Source organism: Tupaia chinensis, unplaced genomic scaffold (genome assembly GCF_000334495.1).
Source record: "Tupaia chinensis unplaced genomic scaffold, TupChi_1.0 Scaffold000076_1, whole genome shotgun sequence".
In the NCBI taxonomy this organism is placed as follows: domain Eukaryota; kingdom Metazoa; phylum Chordata; class Mammalia; order Scandentia; family Tupaiidae; genus Tupaia; species Tupaia belangeri.
The window spans coordinates 4,107,421-4,123,427 of record NW_006159536.1 but is presented as its reverse complement, the minus strand read 5'-3'; the positions used below and the strand labels follow the sequence as shown (position 1 = coordinate 4,123,427).

Here is a 16,007-nt window from a genome sequence, read left to right as displayed (position 1 = left end):
TGACTAGCCTTTGCTTGACTTCTTATATAGGTAGAAAATTCATGTTTCATCATATGACCCATTCCTCTCTTAGATCCTTATGAAAGATCTTTCTTATGCTGAGTATTAATCTTACTCTTCTATTGTCTATATAACTTCTCTGGAAGAGCTCGGAACAAGCCACATCTTCCTTGTATCTGAAAGCCTTTTAATATGATGGATAATCTCATCTATCATTTAACTTACACGAATTTAACTGTAAGAGCTCAGCCAAAGAAAGAGTGGGGAAAAAGAACTTGAGTGATGTAGTTAATTTAACTTGTATGAGCAATAAGCATGTATCCTGGAGTCAGCATGAAATGGGACACTGTTGTTACCTCAGTTGTTTCATTTCCCACGTGTTAGAGAATCTGGCTCTGATATGAGTATGATTTTAAATGTTTACAAAATGGATGATTATCTGTTGATGATAATGTGTATAGTATGTTCAGTGGGACTGGTGTAAAGTGTATTCATGTTGGGTAAATTCTCGTAGTGATGTATAGTGAATGAATGTATAAAAAAATAATTTTTATAAATTTTTAAAAGAGGTAAAGTTAGGATATTCCAGGGGAAAAAAGAAATTTTACTGTACAACATGGTTTCTACTCTAATTCAGATACTTCATCTGGTGCTCACTTGAAAAGAGAGTGAATAGTATGCTCCAGGTCTGGATTAAAAGAAAACCAGTACTGGCTTAATTGAGAGGAGGTGTGTTCATTTCCAATATGGTGTCTCTCTAAGGGATTTTCAGGGATAATTTTAACAATAAGTGGGTTTTTTGTTTGTTTGGTTTTGTTTTTGTAATTTTTTTGGTGTGTGTGTGTGTATGTGTGTGTTACATGATAATTTTGAGACTTCAGTGCCCTGCACACTTTAGTTATATGTTTGAAGTATCAAAATGCTTCCTTTGTGTCCTAACCTAGTTAGCCAGTCTTTGAAAAATTGCCATCTAGCCATTCCTTGATTCCTTACAGAAGTGGGTAAGGCTTATTTCCAGCTGCTTAACCTTTATGTTTACTATCTCATCTTCTAGGTACTTTCCAGTTAGTTAATGACCATCTCTTAAAAGTTGACAAAATATTCTAAATATGATCTGACCACTGCAGCAAAAAATGAAATGATTACTTGCTGTGTTCTGGACACAGTAATTTTATTATCATAATTTAGGACGGAAATAATATTTTCAGCAGACATATCACACTATTGACTCATTTAGGCCTGTGATCAGCTAAGCCTCTGTAGGTCTTAAATATTTTGAATAATTAGTAATCAGAGAGCTACATGTTTTATTGGTAGGATAATCTGACTTGCTCATCTTCTGGGACTATAGCACTTCCTTAATCTGTTTAAGATTTATTCTTATACATTTAAGGAAGTGGAGAAACTAGATTCTTTATTCTAATCAGCTTTTTGGAGTCTTTCATTTGTTTATCCACAGAAATGTCCTGTGCAAAGGGAGCCATCATGTATTTCAGTTTGAAAACATAGATCACGTGTGTAGAAGCAAAAACTTTATTTTAATTGTTATGTAACTATATTTGAAGTATAAGACAGAAAGGTGCACAAGTTAGTGCAGCTATCACACAGACCAAGAAATAGAGCATTATCCCAGAAGCCCCTTCTCGTTCCATTCCACTCACTGTCTTTCCCTTCACAAGATGTAACTAGTTTCCTGACTTCTACATTGTGAACTCATTATGCCTGTTTTGAGTTTATTGTGACAGCATCATACAGTTTGTATTTATTTACTTTGTATTTGGCGCTTTTTCATGCTGTGTTATGCTATGAGAGTCACCCATGGTGATGCAGGAAATTGTAGTCTGTTTATTCTTTTATTCTTGTTGATACATAATATTCCTTCTCATGGACATGCTATGGCTTATCCATGCTACTGGTGATGAATATTTGGGTAATTTCCAGACTTTGTGTATTAAGAATAATCCTGCCATGAATATTAGTAAATGTCTGTTGGTAATTTTGTAAACTTGGTTATGTTGAATAAACACCTACTAGTGGAATCATAGAGTTATGCGGAATATTTATGCTCAGGTTTATGGAATGTTTATGTTTGGATACTATTAGTTTTCTAAAGTGATTGTACATATGTACCCTTCTACCACCAGTGGATTAGAATTCTGGTTGCCCCAGGGGTCAGCCGGACAGAGTAGTACCACCGTGGTGCCCCTGTGCTGAGCCCAAATGGATGGTCCTAGGTTTATGTCCTAAGGCCTCTCTGGGCAGGCTGGGCATGCACACATGCTGGGATCTAGGCTGGCTGAAGATGAAGGAGGATCACTGTAAAGACCCTGTTTGGGGTGCCTGTGTCTCTGTCTCATGAAAGAAAGAAAGTAATCTGAAAAACAAATGCTAGCTGCTTCATATTTTCACAATCCTCACCCTACTCTAGGCAATCCATGTAGGTAAAATCGCTATCTTCTTAGTATCAAATCTTTTAATCCATGACATTCTTTTTAAATTTAAAAAAAGATATTTTTTAGCATACATGTTTCTACCCATTTTAGTTACAATTATTCCTAGGCATTTTACTTTTTATTCTATTGTAAATGTCCTCATTAAAAACAGTTAATGTTTCTCTCTTCCTCTGATTTTCTCTGGTTTGCCTTGTTTGCTAATATACTTTTTTTTTTTAATTGTGAATTGGTACAGAATATTATCAAATGATTTTTCTGAATATATTTTGATGATGATCTAATTTTTTTCCTAATAATTTGGTAAGTAACCTTGGTTCATTTTTGAAATTTTTTTATTGAGAGGTTTATGCTATAGGGCATGTGTGCTCGCCAGAAAGACAGAGAGAGACAGAGCAACAGAAAGCAAGAAATTACCCTCCATGGAGGATGGCTATACCTCAATCCCTTCTCCTCCATTCTCCTCTCAGGATCTTGGGCACATGTATGCACCCAATGTGAGTTTAAGCCACTGGGTCCAGGACTCGAACTGTGGTCAACATGGGAATCTGGTGACATAGCCATTACACCAACTGCTGGTCCCTCATTTTTGAATTTTAAACTTCTCTTACATTACTGGAATAGATCCCATTTGGTTATGGTTCATTATCCTTTATATATGTATCACTGAATTTGATTTACAAATTTTTAAGTTTTTGCATATGTATCCATGAGAGAATGTTGTAGAATTTTCTTATAATCAGCATATAAAGTATTGATATGAAAATTATATTGTACTATACCTATAAGAAGAGCTAACTAGATATTTTTTCTGTTTGTAGTCTCTAGAAATATTTGTGTAAAGATTGGCATTGTTTGCTCCTCAAATAGTAGGAAGATTTTACCTGCAAAATCATCTAAGACTGAAATTTTCTCCATGGAAAGGTTTCTAAATGATATATTTAATTTCTTTGACTGTTGTTATTGCATTAGCCATATTTTATGTTTTTATTATTTATTTTGAAGAGACCAGCAGTTAGTGTAATGGCTATGTCGCTGGACTCATATGTAGTCAACTCCTGTTCAATTCCTGGACCCAGTGACTTAAACTCACGCTGGACACATGTGTGTGCGTGCCCAAGATCCCGAGAGGAGAATAGAGTAGAAAGGATTGCGGCATAGCCTTGCCCCTGGGGGGTGATTTCTCATTTTCTGTCTCTCTGTCTCTTTCTGGCGAATGCACGTGCCCTGTAACAAAAACCTCTCCCACCTCCCCCAAAAAAGAAAATAAATAAATTATTTATTTTGATAAGTTGGAGTTTTCAAAGAGTATGTTCATTTTACAGAAATTGTTTACTTTGTAGGTCTAAAGCTTTTATAATATACTGTTTTTGATATCTGTAAAATCTATAATGTTATTATTTGCATCTTTTGTTCCTCATACTGAATTTTTTTTTTCTCCTTACTCAGTCCTGCTAAGTATTTATCAATTTCATGGAGCTTTGCATGTGACCAACTTTGATTTATATATTTGTTGTATGTTTTTACTTTCATTGGCTTTTACTCTTATTTTCTTTCTTATGTGTTCTGATGCCTCAAACTCAATCTCCACTTTTAGCAGTAAGATATTTTCCTACTGTTTTCCAAACTGTTAATTCTGTAATTATGAATACTAAGTTTTGAAGCTTCCCCCACTTGTTTCTCTGGCTTGGTGCAGCACGGATAGATGCATATCAAGACTGGGAGCCTTCCGTTACCAACCCTGTGTCCTCGACTCTTCTACCTTCGTTTCCCAAACTCATGGAGCCTTCATTGTCACTAAGATGAGGTATCTGAGGCCCAGGGCAATGATGACTCGGTGGGCTCTATAAACTTATATAGGGATAGAAATAGACCTCACCCTCTGCCTAATTCCTAAATAATTGTGCTTTGTACTTAATTATTTATGCTAATTGTTTTCTTTATTAAAAAAAGTAAAAAAAAAAAAAAAAAAAAACCTTGGCTCTGCTTTTTATTAAATGTTTGACATTGGGTAATTCAATTCACCTACCAACCCCCCTTTATTTCCTCATCTGTAAAATAAGTTGATAACTCTTTCATGAAGCTATTTGAAGGCAAATGAGTTAATCGTATGAAATAATATGAAATGCTTATTATAGACTAAGCACTAGAGGTACTATTAGGTTGTCGGAAAAGTCATGATGGGTTTTCTCCACATTTTTCTAGGCAAAAATATGTCATGGCTTTTCCCATAACCCAATACAATAAAATATAGTATCTGTCCTATTTATTATGATGAAAAGTGTGCAGTCTCATTTTGTGGATATATGCCACCAAATTTGTGAAGTTAAATTCTACAAAATTTCATTTTTCCATTAACTTTCATTTTACTGTTGTTCTTGTGTCCTAGTGGGCAAGATTCTGCTAGTAAAAGCATGAAGCCACTATGAAACCAGTTGTATTTGTCAGCATTAAAATTGCCTTCAATAAGTAAATAAAGCCGCTCTGTAACCACTGGCATTTCCTTTATAGCACTGTCCTCATTTTGAGACCTTGCCATCATTCCAGGCTGTTGCTCCTTTCTTAAACCAAAGGCATTTTGCTTAGAAGCCTCTGAGTTTTCCCTCTCTTTTAATTATTGGCATAATCCCATGACTTGGTGGCCAATGCATTGTAATATTTTTCTTGCCACTTGACTTGTTTAGGGATTGTAGGTGGAAAATTAATGTTCACCAACAGTTAGTTTAACATAAATTTTCTAAAAAATAGGGTCCTACTTCATGTCATCCTCTCACAATTATTAGTATTAATACCAACACAGCTATTTGAACCAGTTTCTGTATATGACTATTAAAAATAACCTGTGGTTATCTTTTTCTATAATACATACATTGTTTTAATTGGCTTTTCTAATTTATTCATATAGACTAGTTTACTTTTGTTTTAAAATTCCAGTAGGGTTTCAGTTAGCCATGTAGTATTTAGAAACCAGAGAAGATACTTTGGGAACTGGAGAAAATATAATGGATTGTGTGTTACGTGTAAATACTTTACTGATGCTAGGTGTATAAGTTACTAAGTCTTATTGCATTGCAAAATGAGCACACATACTAGAAATAATTTCAAAATTATTTAAGTTATAAATATTATAGATATTTATACAATATGGAGGTAAACTAAGTGTCATGATCATGAAAAATACAGTAAAGTTTTCCTAGAGGTTGTATGTGTGAACCAAGACATGTATGCATCTCTCTCTTCATTTCCGATAACGATAAAACCAAGTAAATGAAATAAAAAATGTTGACTGTAATTTAATAGTTGAAGTTTCGACATTCATAAAAGAGGTGAAGTGTACGTTCTTATGATTACTGTAGGCTCCTGATATTGTTTGTATGTTCTTAAGATGATCTACAGCACCATGACCAAAGTACCACGGGAAAAGAATCACTGCTGGGACATACTGTATTTATCGACTTTTCTCTCTTGGATATGTAAAGTTCTTAACCCTGAGACTGCGTTCAAATGGCTTCACTGTTTTTGTTTAGCAGTAGGTGAACATCCATTGTCAGTCTGGTCTTGTCATCTTTTGGGTGTATAAATAGCATTATCACTGTGGAACCTAGGTTACAATGGCAACCTTCTCATATTCTGGCCCCATGTATTTCATTTACATTTTCCCTCTATTTTGTCAATTATATGATTCCAAAATCATACAAATAGTTATGGTTTTTTGTTTAATTTAGTTTAGCTGTATACTGTTTCAGATCAAATTAGAGAAATATATCTTAGCTTCCACTCCTATGCCTTATTTCCCTACGAGATATCTGAGTTCCCACTACTACCTGGGAGGGAGGAATGCTTCTGTGACTTAACAAGCCCTTCTTGCTGCCACTTATCTGCTATTTTTGTTGTCGATTAGATCTTATCTCCTACTATTTTTTGAGTTTCTCTACCTTAACTCACAACTGTGGTTTTCTTCTTCCCTAGTTTCTACCTTTAGGCAGGAAGAGAGGTATACTTTAACTTATCCTTCAGTTTTAGGGGTCATTGTTTACCTCAGTCTTGGTGATAACATCTGCTTTTACAAACTGAGCACAGGAGAAGAGCAGACACCTTAATAAAAGTCTGCTTTTAAGTAGAAATGTATGTGTGTACACACACACACGTAAAAGCAAACTCGTTAAAATATATCACTTTTTATAAACATGGCAAAAATCAATAGATTTCATCTTTAGAGCTATAATATATCAAAAACCAACTCAAAGGAGGTTTATAGAAATTAATTAAATTGAACTCCTTTGATAAGCAGTCTGTTTTTACAGGGAAAACATAATATTCTAGATTTCAGTCAGATGTCCTGGGTAGCTTTGGAGAAATATGTTGCTTGTGGCAGGGTCATAGCAAAAATATTCAGTTTTCCAAGATTGCTTGGAGAGTTTTATACAAGCCAGTAGCAATTACATAGTGTTTTGTATTGTCCAGTATCTTCACTCTTTGGAATCCAGCCTGTTGTACTTAGGTTACCTTGGGCTGAGCAAGATCTCTGGTCTAAGAATCTAAATGATGGGTGTCCTGTACTTTCTTACCTGGTTATAATCTCAGTGCTCATATCTTTGAGATCTCTAGCTGGGCAGTAGAGTTAGGTTTTTAAAGTATCCTTGTAAATTTTTAGTGTTTCCACTTATATGTCTTGTATTAGAAGCTAATGAAACTCTTTTTATTTAACTTGGAACCGTTTTTTAGTTACTCTATACGAAACTTAATTTTGAAATATTCACAGCCTAGCCAAGGAGAATTTCTCTAGCTTTTGTAAACCTATCTATCACTTTATCAAGTTGGATTACTAGAAAACTATGTACGTGGGCCACATTTCAATAGCTTTCCAAATAGATGTCTTAACAGAATTATTATTTAATAGTATGCCCTTTTATCAGAGGTCAGTTAAAGAGAAGGCCGTATGAACAGCAATTTCTCTCAGCTTTTATAAGATCTCAACTGAATTCTATGGGTTATGTTAGTTCTTACCCCTAATAAAGATTCATATGGTCATGGCTTAGAGGTTTATCCTAGAAGAATCTCTAACTCTTTACAGGAACTGATATCTATTCTTTTCTTGGATACCGAATGCTTTATAGCTCAACAGTTTCCCATTTATAGGACCTTTCTAAGAATCACAGAAACAAATTGAGTATGGTTTGGATATTCTGGCGAAATCCTATTCGTGTTTTTCTTTACTTCATTCATCGGTTCATGTCCTTACTCCATTCTTATAATGGTTCACTTTCATGTGTTTTCTTGAAACGAGCAGTACGTAAAGAACTGAATGAGCTAGATAATTTGATTCTATATTTAGTATCAGATTAAGCAGTTTTTTAAACTAAGCATCTCAAAAAAGAGATCTTAGTTAGAGATCTCTTAAATTATACTCCAATTCAGTGAACACTTTGTTCAACTTTGAACACAATTGGAACAGCTGCCACTCTGCAGGACATGGACCCTAAGGCTGAAACTCCCATTCTGTATGCCATTGCAGAGCTTAGAGTAGAAGGTGCACACTCAGCATGGGGATTTAAAAAGGTTAAGAGGTTAGTGGTCACCCCATTCTACTTACAGATTCTCAAGTGATAGCTGTTGTATCACAGATCTCCACATTTTTTTTTTCCTTATAGCTGAGGGATCTCAGTTTAGACTTCTAGCCTCAGTTCCACAAAGTCCCCTCAAGATCTTTCTCTGCCAGAGTATTCTTGGCATTGCTTAAGTTATATGTTATAAAAAGTTTTTTGAATATGCTTTTCAAGTTTCTGGTATAATTTATTTTGCATCACAATTTGTCTTCCAGGAAAATTCATGAGATGTGTGTATTTTGATTCACTGATTTAAGTTACACAGGATAAAAATATTTATCCAAATAATAAATATTTATCCAAATAAACAGATAACATTTGTTTTTGGCTCCTCAGAATTTATTATTACTGAAGTGATTTTTTAAAATATATTTATTTAATTTTATTTAATGTTTTAAGTTGCTATCGGGCACATATACTCACCAGAGAGAGACAGAGACAGAGAGAGACAGAGACAGAGAGAGAAAGCAAGCCACTAGGTCCAGGACTTGAACTGTGGTTGGCTATGTGGGAGTTCAACACCTTAACCACCATCTCTCTGCTGACCCCAATGGAGCATATATTTAATGAGTCAATTTATCTGTCTTAAAATTAAAATGTATTTTCCTTTTTTAAAAAGAAGATTCAGTTATGATGCTTACTATTTTTTTCTACCACAGGATCCTGGCTATTGGGTGAAGATTCACCACTTAGAATATACAGATGGAGGAATCCTGGATCCAGATGATGTCTTGGCAGATGTTGTTGAAGACAAAGATAGGGTAAGTGACTCTAAACATATTCCACTTGTTTTCCTCTGCAGAGCTGCATGTTTTTAGGAGATTGAAATCCTTAACAAACCCATGTGTCAATTATTATAAAAAGATACCATCTGCTCAGGTTTCACCTGGACAGCCCATAAATCAAAGTTCTTCATCAGATGTTTGGAAAAACATTGTCAAGGTTTGGGAATCTGTTTCTGGTGGCCTAATTAGCAGATACTTCAACCCCAAGAGTTTCTGATACGTCTTAATAAATTAGTGTCAGACACTGATGCTGTTGGAGTTCTCATTGTTGTTCCTGGCTCTGGAATTTATCCTGGCTCTTGCTACATATTCTACTTAATGCCTGAGGTTTGAACATGTTGCAAAGTAAAGGATACAATGGAAAGGAAAATCTCACTGAAGAATCAGGACCAACATTTTTTTTTTTTTATAAAGTAGCTGGCAAACAGCTATGTGAAGTGATAGTCTTATTTTTATTTCTTAAGAAAAAAGAAACAAATTGAATATTTTTGAAGGTTTAAACAACATCTGCTATGTGTTTTGGGGGAATAATCCCATTGTAACTATCTTTTTTAATGTGTTTTTTCTTCTTTTTTTTTTTTTTTTTTGGGGGGTTTTTTGCTGTAGGGCATCTGCACTCTCCAGAAAGAGAGAGACAGAGACAGAGGGACAGAAAGCGAGAAATCACCACCCCTCCCCCGGAGGGTGGATGGCCACACTGTAATCTCTTCTCCTCTGTTCTCCTCTTAGGATCTTGGACACGCACGCACATGTGCCCGACGTGAGTTTAAGCCACCAGGTCTGGGACTTGAACCACTGTCGATTGCATGGGAGTCCAGCAACATAGCCATTATGCCAACTGCTGGTCCCAGTGTTTTTTCTTCTGATATAAAACAAAGGAGGATATAAAAGTAACTCTCCAGTTGCAAAACTGAATGATTGTTGCTGTTGTGGCACATCCTATCATACTCCTGTGTTGAGCTCCTTTTATCAATGGCTAAGGTGTCTTCCAAAATCACAACTCTTTCAGAGAGATCCTTGCTTGTAAACTCTCTTCTATTGTACAGCTTTGGTGCTGTTTGTACCAACCTAATTTGTATATATAAACATGTCTCTCTGCGATCCCTGGTGTGTGTGTGTGTGTGTGTGTGTGTGTGTGCACACGCACATATGTGCATGTGTGATTTTTGTCTTAACAAACCAAACTGGACTATAAATCAGTGATTTAGTGAACATTTTTCTTTTTTCCACAAGATCTCAACCGACTTAAATTTACAATAGTCGTTTCAGACATTCTGTGCATTCATCTTTCATAGTTTCTGTTGGAATGTAAACCTACTTTGCTTTGTATTGTAATTGATCATTTTGTAAGGGATTTATCCTTCTAAATAGGTTGTAAGCTTCTAAAAGACATGGACTCAAGGATTTTCATTTCTTTTGTGTTCCTTGTGCTAATAGTATCTAGTACAGTATCTACATCAACTTTATTCTCAAAGATCACTTACTGCAATAATGAATGTAAAAGAAAGCTCTACTCTGTTCAGTTGAGTGGCTATTTATTATTTTGATGCATACTTCCTGTTCATTTAGTTGGATTCACAGTAATAAGAATGTATTCCTTACCTTTAGAACTCTAAAGCACTCTTTTTTCCTCATTTCACTTTCTGCTTCCTCTTAGGACCCTATTTTTCCTTTGCAATATTCTATGTATTTGAGTTGTTTATGAATGAACAAGGAAGTTCCCCTGATTTCACAAATGTCCAGTGCATTAAAATGGAAAGCCAGGAAATGACATGTTCAAGAAAGGCCAAAAGAAAATGTTTCACTGTAGCCTCATCTAAGACCTTATTACAGTTCAGATGATTTCTGGATAGTGCCCAGGGAAATAATTTGTCTTATAGAGCTCTTCCTCATAGAGCATTATTTTAAAATATCTTGGCAATGGACATTTTGTTTAATTTTTTTAAACTTTATTTATTTATTTATTTTAATTTGACCAGAGAGGGACAGAGTGAGAGAGAGACTGAGTGTGTGTGTGTGTAAGAGAGAAAGTAAGAAAGGGACAAAGCAAGCTGCCAGGTTTGAGTCCCACAGTTGGCCATGTGGGAGTCCAGCACCCTTAACCACCATTCCTCTTGCTGGTCCCCTGCAATGAACTTTTGTTTTTTTAGCTGCAATTTATTTACTAGACACAGAAATAACTTTATTATATAATCTTTGTTTTAATAGGACCCACCACTCTTGGTAAATAAAGTGAAGAAGTGAGATAATCAGTGGCCCTGAATGTCTTTAGCACTTAATATATTTAAATTTTAATGTAGAGCAAACTTACAGACAGAAGCTATTGTGATGATTCCTATATATTAATACATGTATTTTATTTATTTATTTGTTTGTTTATTTGCTATAGGGCACATGCATTTGCTGAGAGAGACAGAGTGAGAGAGAGAGGAAAATTGAGAAATGGGGATGGCCATTCTGAAATCTACCATAAATAAACATGAATCACATAGTCACTATCAGTGCTAAGAACAAGTAGACCCATTATGGTATGTAACAAAATTAATTCAGAATTATTTTGCTGTACGTATTTAGTTCATTTCAACTCTCTTTGCCTATAGCCTGCATCAAATTTATTAACAAATGTTTTTATTAAATGTCTGCCATTCTGGGCCAACATATGTCATAGCGGTTACATTGCTGGACTCCCACATTGCTGACCTTGGCTCCAGTCTTGGACCAGGTGGCTTGAAACTCATGCCACACATGTATGCGTATGTGCTTAAGATCCCAGGAGGATAAGGGATTATGGCATGGCCATCCCCCCTGGGAGGGGAGTTCTCACTCTCCCTCTCACTATTTCTGTCTGTCTGTCTCTCTTTCTCTCTCAGGCTTCTGCATGTGCCCTAAGGCAAACATACTCTTTTAAAAAAAGTCTGCCATTCTGTTGCTTTCTTTAACATCCCCTTTCCCAGGTCCCAGATTACTCAATTCTTATCTAGTTTAATTCTAATTAGACTTCATAGACTGTACTGAGTCCAACCACCATATACACAATTTCAAAGGAAAATAAATTCTGTGTTACAGTAATTCCTTTTTAGATAGATTACAAAATGTGCACAAATTATAGACCATGTTGTCTTCAGGGACAGAATAATGGCCCCCTCCAAAGATACCTACTTCATAATTCCAGAACCTGTGAGTGACATGGCAAAGGGGTTTTCGAAGATGTGATTAAAGATCTTAAAATAAGATTATTCTGTATTATTTGGCTAGGGATAATATAATCTTCAAGCGTCCTTATAAATGAAAAAAGAAGACAGGAGAGTTAGTACAAAATAAAATGTGAGAAAGATTCAGTCACAAGGTTGGTTTTGAAAATAGTAGAAGGTACCAATAAGCCAAAGAACTCAGGTGGTCCCTAGAAACAGTAAAAACAAAGGAACTGACTCTCCCCAGAGGCTGCAGAAAGAACACAGCCCAAATGATGCCTTTGTTTTTAGCCCAGAGAGACCTATTTCAGACTTCTGACCTCCAGAACTAATAGGTAATAAATTTGTGTTGTTGGAAGCCACTAAGTTTATGGCAACGTGGTCTAGCAGCTGTAATACATGAGTACATTGCCTCTTGTCCTATTTTAAACTTTTAAAGTGCTGTTATTCTTCTAAAAAAAAAAACCCTGAGTTTTATGATCCTGCAGGATGAGATAAATACCTTTTGCTTCAGATCAGTTGGTCGCTCCTTGTATTCCTCTCCAAGTCGATCACAAATTCTCAATTTACTGGGGAAGCCTTCACTCTTAGGACTTGATAAGCAACTTAGTCATTATGCCGTTGTCTTGTGTAGAAATCATTTTAAACCCAAAGCCAAATATTTGTGTGATATTTACTTATTAGTTACTCATTGCAGTATGTAAAATCCCTAAGAAGTATGAAGACTGATGCATAGTAAGCCACTGCAAAACAATGTTTACACACTAATTTTTTTATTTGCAATTGAGTGTGAGAACCTCTGAGTATTAAACATTTTAGATGATTGTTTTCTTTAATTGTCATTATTGTTTTTGGCTTGGTCAAAGATTACAACTGCAGTAATAATGAAATACAACAGTAGGTAATGTCTATTACAGAAATTGGATTATTGCCATGAGTTGTTAAAAATATGCAAATATATAAAACTATATATCTATCCATATATGTTTTCTAGAGGGTGCATGCCTTCCCAGAGAAAGAGAGAAAGGGGGAAAATGGAAAATTATCCCCATGGGGGATGGCCATCTTGCAATCTCTTCTTCTTCATTTCTCCCCTTTTTCAGGATTTTGGGCATGCATACCCATGTGCCCAGTGTGTTTCTCAAGCCACCAGGTCCAGGACTCAAACAGTGCAGTCAGCCATGTGAGATCCAGTTGCCTTAAAAACATGCCACTGGATAACCCTAAAAGTACAACTATACTTTGTAGTAAAATAACATGGGAAGGTATCTCTATCTTTTACTAATCTTTACCTATCATAGGGCTCGATTTGGATAAATTTGCTGTTGTGGGTTCCATTGGGAGTAGGTTGATCCTGGTTCACATGTGATATCTGACTTTTAAATATTATAATTTAAGCTCAACTTTATGTATTAGTTCCATGTTTTTGAGCAAATGTCTTCATGTTCATTAGCCTCAGCTTATCCATCTTTTAAAAATATATGGCATTAGTTCTTAGAGGGCTAGTTTGGAAAGAATGTATAGGCAAACCGTTTCATGTTTTAAATGTAGTATGGTGTATACTATGCTCTCAAATTAGCAGTTGTATTAATACTTACAGTAGTGCTATTACTGTATTTTCTTACCTACATGTTTTGATTTAATCATCAAATGTTATTAAATTTTAGAACATCAGACTTTTTTTCTTATACACTGTATATACCTTTTAACTATTTTAAACAAACCTTACTAAATGTATTTATGAAAAATTATTAAATTGTTAAAATAATTTTATAAGAAGATCCTTGATTATTATGATAAACACAAAATTGGACAAGAATGAGAAGTCTTTTATCAGAACATACTGTTTGGTAACATAAGTAGCATTCAAGGATCTAATATGGCTTAAAAATGGAGACCTGTTTGCGCAGTGAATGAACTAGTGACCTAAAACCAGAGACTTCATCCTTAAACCCAGGTTATTTTCTGAGCACACTCTGTTGCCCTCTAGTGGAGTCCACAGTTACCTAGAAACCAGCTCAAAGGAGATACTTTTAAATGTGATGAAGTATTTGGCTCTACCTCATTACAAAATAACTTTTACCTGGTTTTTAGTGCAATTCACAGACTTGGGCCTGGATAGTAAAAGAAGAGTTTCCATATATTTACCTATGTTTTTGTGAGAATTTTAAGAAGGGAAATTATTTTATAAAACACTTTATTTGTATGTACTCCTTAGCATCTTCTTCACTGGTTGAAAGGTTCACGAATGGTTGTGATGAAGTGTAAAATTCTGAGTGTGTACTTGTAAAATTTATGAGATATATTGTGTTTTCTCAGGTAGGGGGTGTTAAATTCAGTTACACTTCCTAGCAAGAAAAAAGATCTTGAGTTAAATCTTTTAGGAGCCCACATTTTATCAGTAAGTCTGTCATCAGAAAGTAAAAACACTTATTTTGACTCTACGTATTTTTAAAGAAAACTGGAGATGGTGTTTTTGTTTCATTTTCTCCTGAAATTTGTACTTTTGTTCATGGGTGTTAGTGCTGGGAAAGCGCATAGAGGAAGTTCGGGTAATATTTCAGAAGTAAGTGCAGAAGCCTCCAAGGAACAAAAAGATTACCTTGGCAAAGAAATTGTTCATCACTAGCTTTTCAGTACTACTTACTCTTTGATTACATAATTACAAAGTGGTAGAACCATAGACCCCCAAAGAGCATCAGAATCACGTGACCTAACCTCACTATCTTCCAAAGGAGGAACTATCTAAGCCAGGGAGAGTTGATAGGACTCTGCCTTTGTAGCTGATTTCTTTGAGTTCCTTTCTACATATCCTCCCTAGGATCTTGATAACATCTCATGCAGAACAAAACTATTCAGTTTCCAGTTGGCTTCCTCCTTCTAACTTCCTTACTTTTGTCTGTAAGGAGTGCCTTCTCTAGAGTTTTTCAGGCTTGACCTTGCAGTGATTTTTAAAAATTTAGTTATTTAATAAAACCAATTCATTCTTTTAAAAATCTTATCTCCTATATATGTTCTCCTGTTGAATTTCTACAGTGACCAAATTTAAGTCCATAAACCTTCAGGCAGGGTTACAGTAATTGATAAGGAGTTGGTTTTCTTGCTTTTATTCTCTTGCCCCTCATCTGTATGTATTCTGCCATGAATCTAAGCACAGTGATTAAGAACCCATTTTCTGTACAGGCAGATAAGTTAATTTATTGTTTTCAGAAAAGGTACATGACCTTGTGCCTTAGTTTTTTTCAGGGGCACCTGGAGCTAAAAACAGTACTAATTTTACAAGTCAGTCAATGTGTGTTCAGCAGAGTACCTGCCCCGTACTAAGCTATCCAGAAGTGTTAAGTGCTATTATAATTAGCATACTACTGTTAATAATATATTGCATTTTTCCGAAACTTTTGCTTTAATCATATCATTTCTTCTAGTGAAAACCGATTAAACTCTAATCCTTACAGCCGTATATTATATTCAGAACCATCAGAGTGCACCCAAACTGTTTTTCTGTCTCATCCTTTTTAAACCTCAGTAGTAATGTAACTACTCTACTGACTGTTTTCATGACATACCCTGCATTTTCTTGTTCCATAACTTTTTTTTTTCCTTAATGGTTTCACTTATCTGGTATGTCTTTGTCCTTATTCTCTACCTATCCCCGAGTAGGTTTATATTACATTTTATATTACAGAATTTGGCTCCGTAAGTACTGAGGGCCTTTTTCTAGTTTGTTGTTACATTCTCAGTGCCTGCAGCAGTGCCTGCCACTTCCTACCTGTGCAAATGGTCGTAGAAGGAATGAATGCATGCATGCATGATTTGAGGTCTTGAGTAAGGCATTCAAACACACTGAACTCCAGTTTTTCCATTGGTAAAATGAGAATGATAAATGATATCTTTCTCACAGTGTCATTGAGAAGGTTGAGAAGTTGTGCATGAAAACACAATGGAAATGATCAAGCATTATGTACATATAAAGTA

General features: G+C 35.3%; 1 protein-coding gene across 1 annotated transcript in view; it reads left to right on the top strand.

The window, feature by feature from the left end:
* The window catches only part of PARD3B (par-3 family cell polarity regulator beta), a 1,250,195-nt gene that overhangs the window by 168,954 nt on the left and 1,065,234 nt on the right, over positions 1–16,007 (top strand). Inside the window, exon 2 of the mRNA XM_006142461.3 lies at positions 8,716–8,817. Coding sequence (XP_006142523.1) covers positions 8,716–8,817 — 102 coding nt within the window. The remainder of the gene's footprint in view (positions 1–8,715; positions 8,818–16,007) is intronic.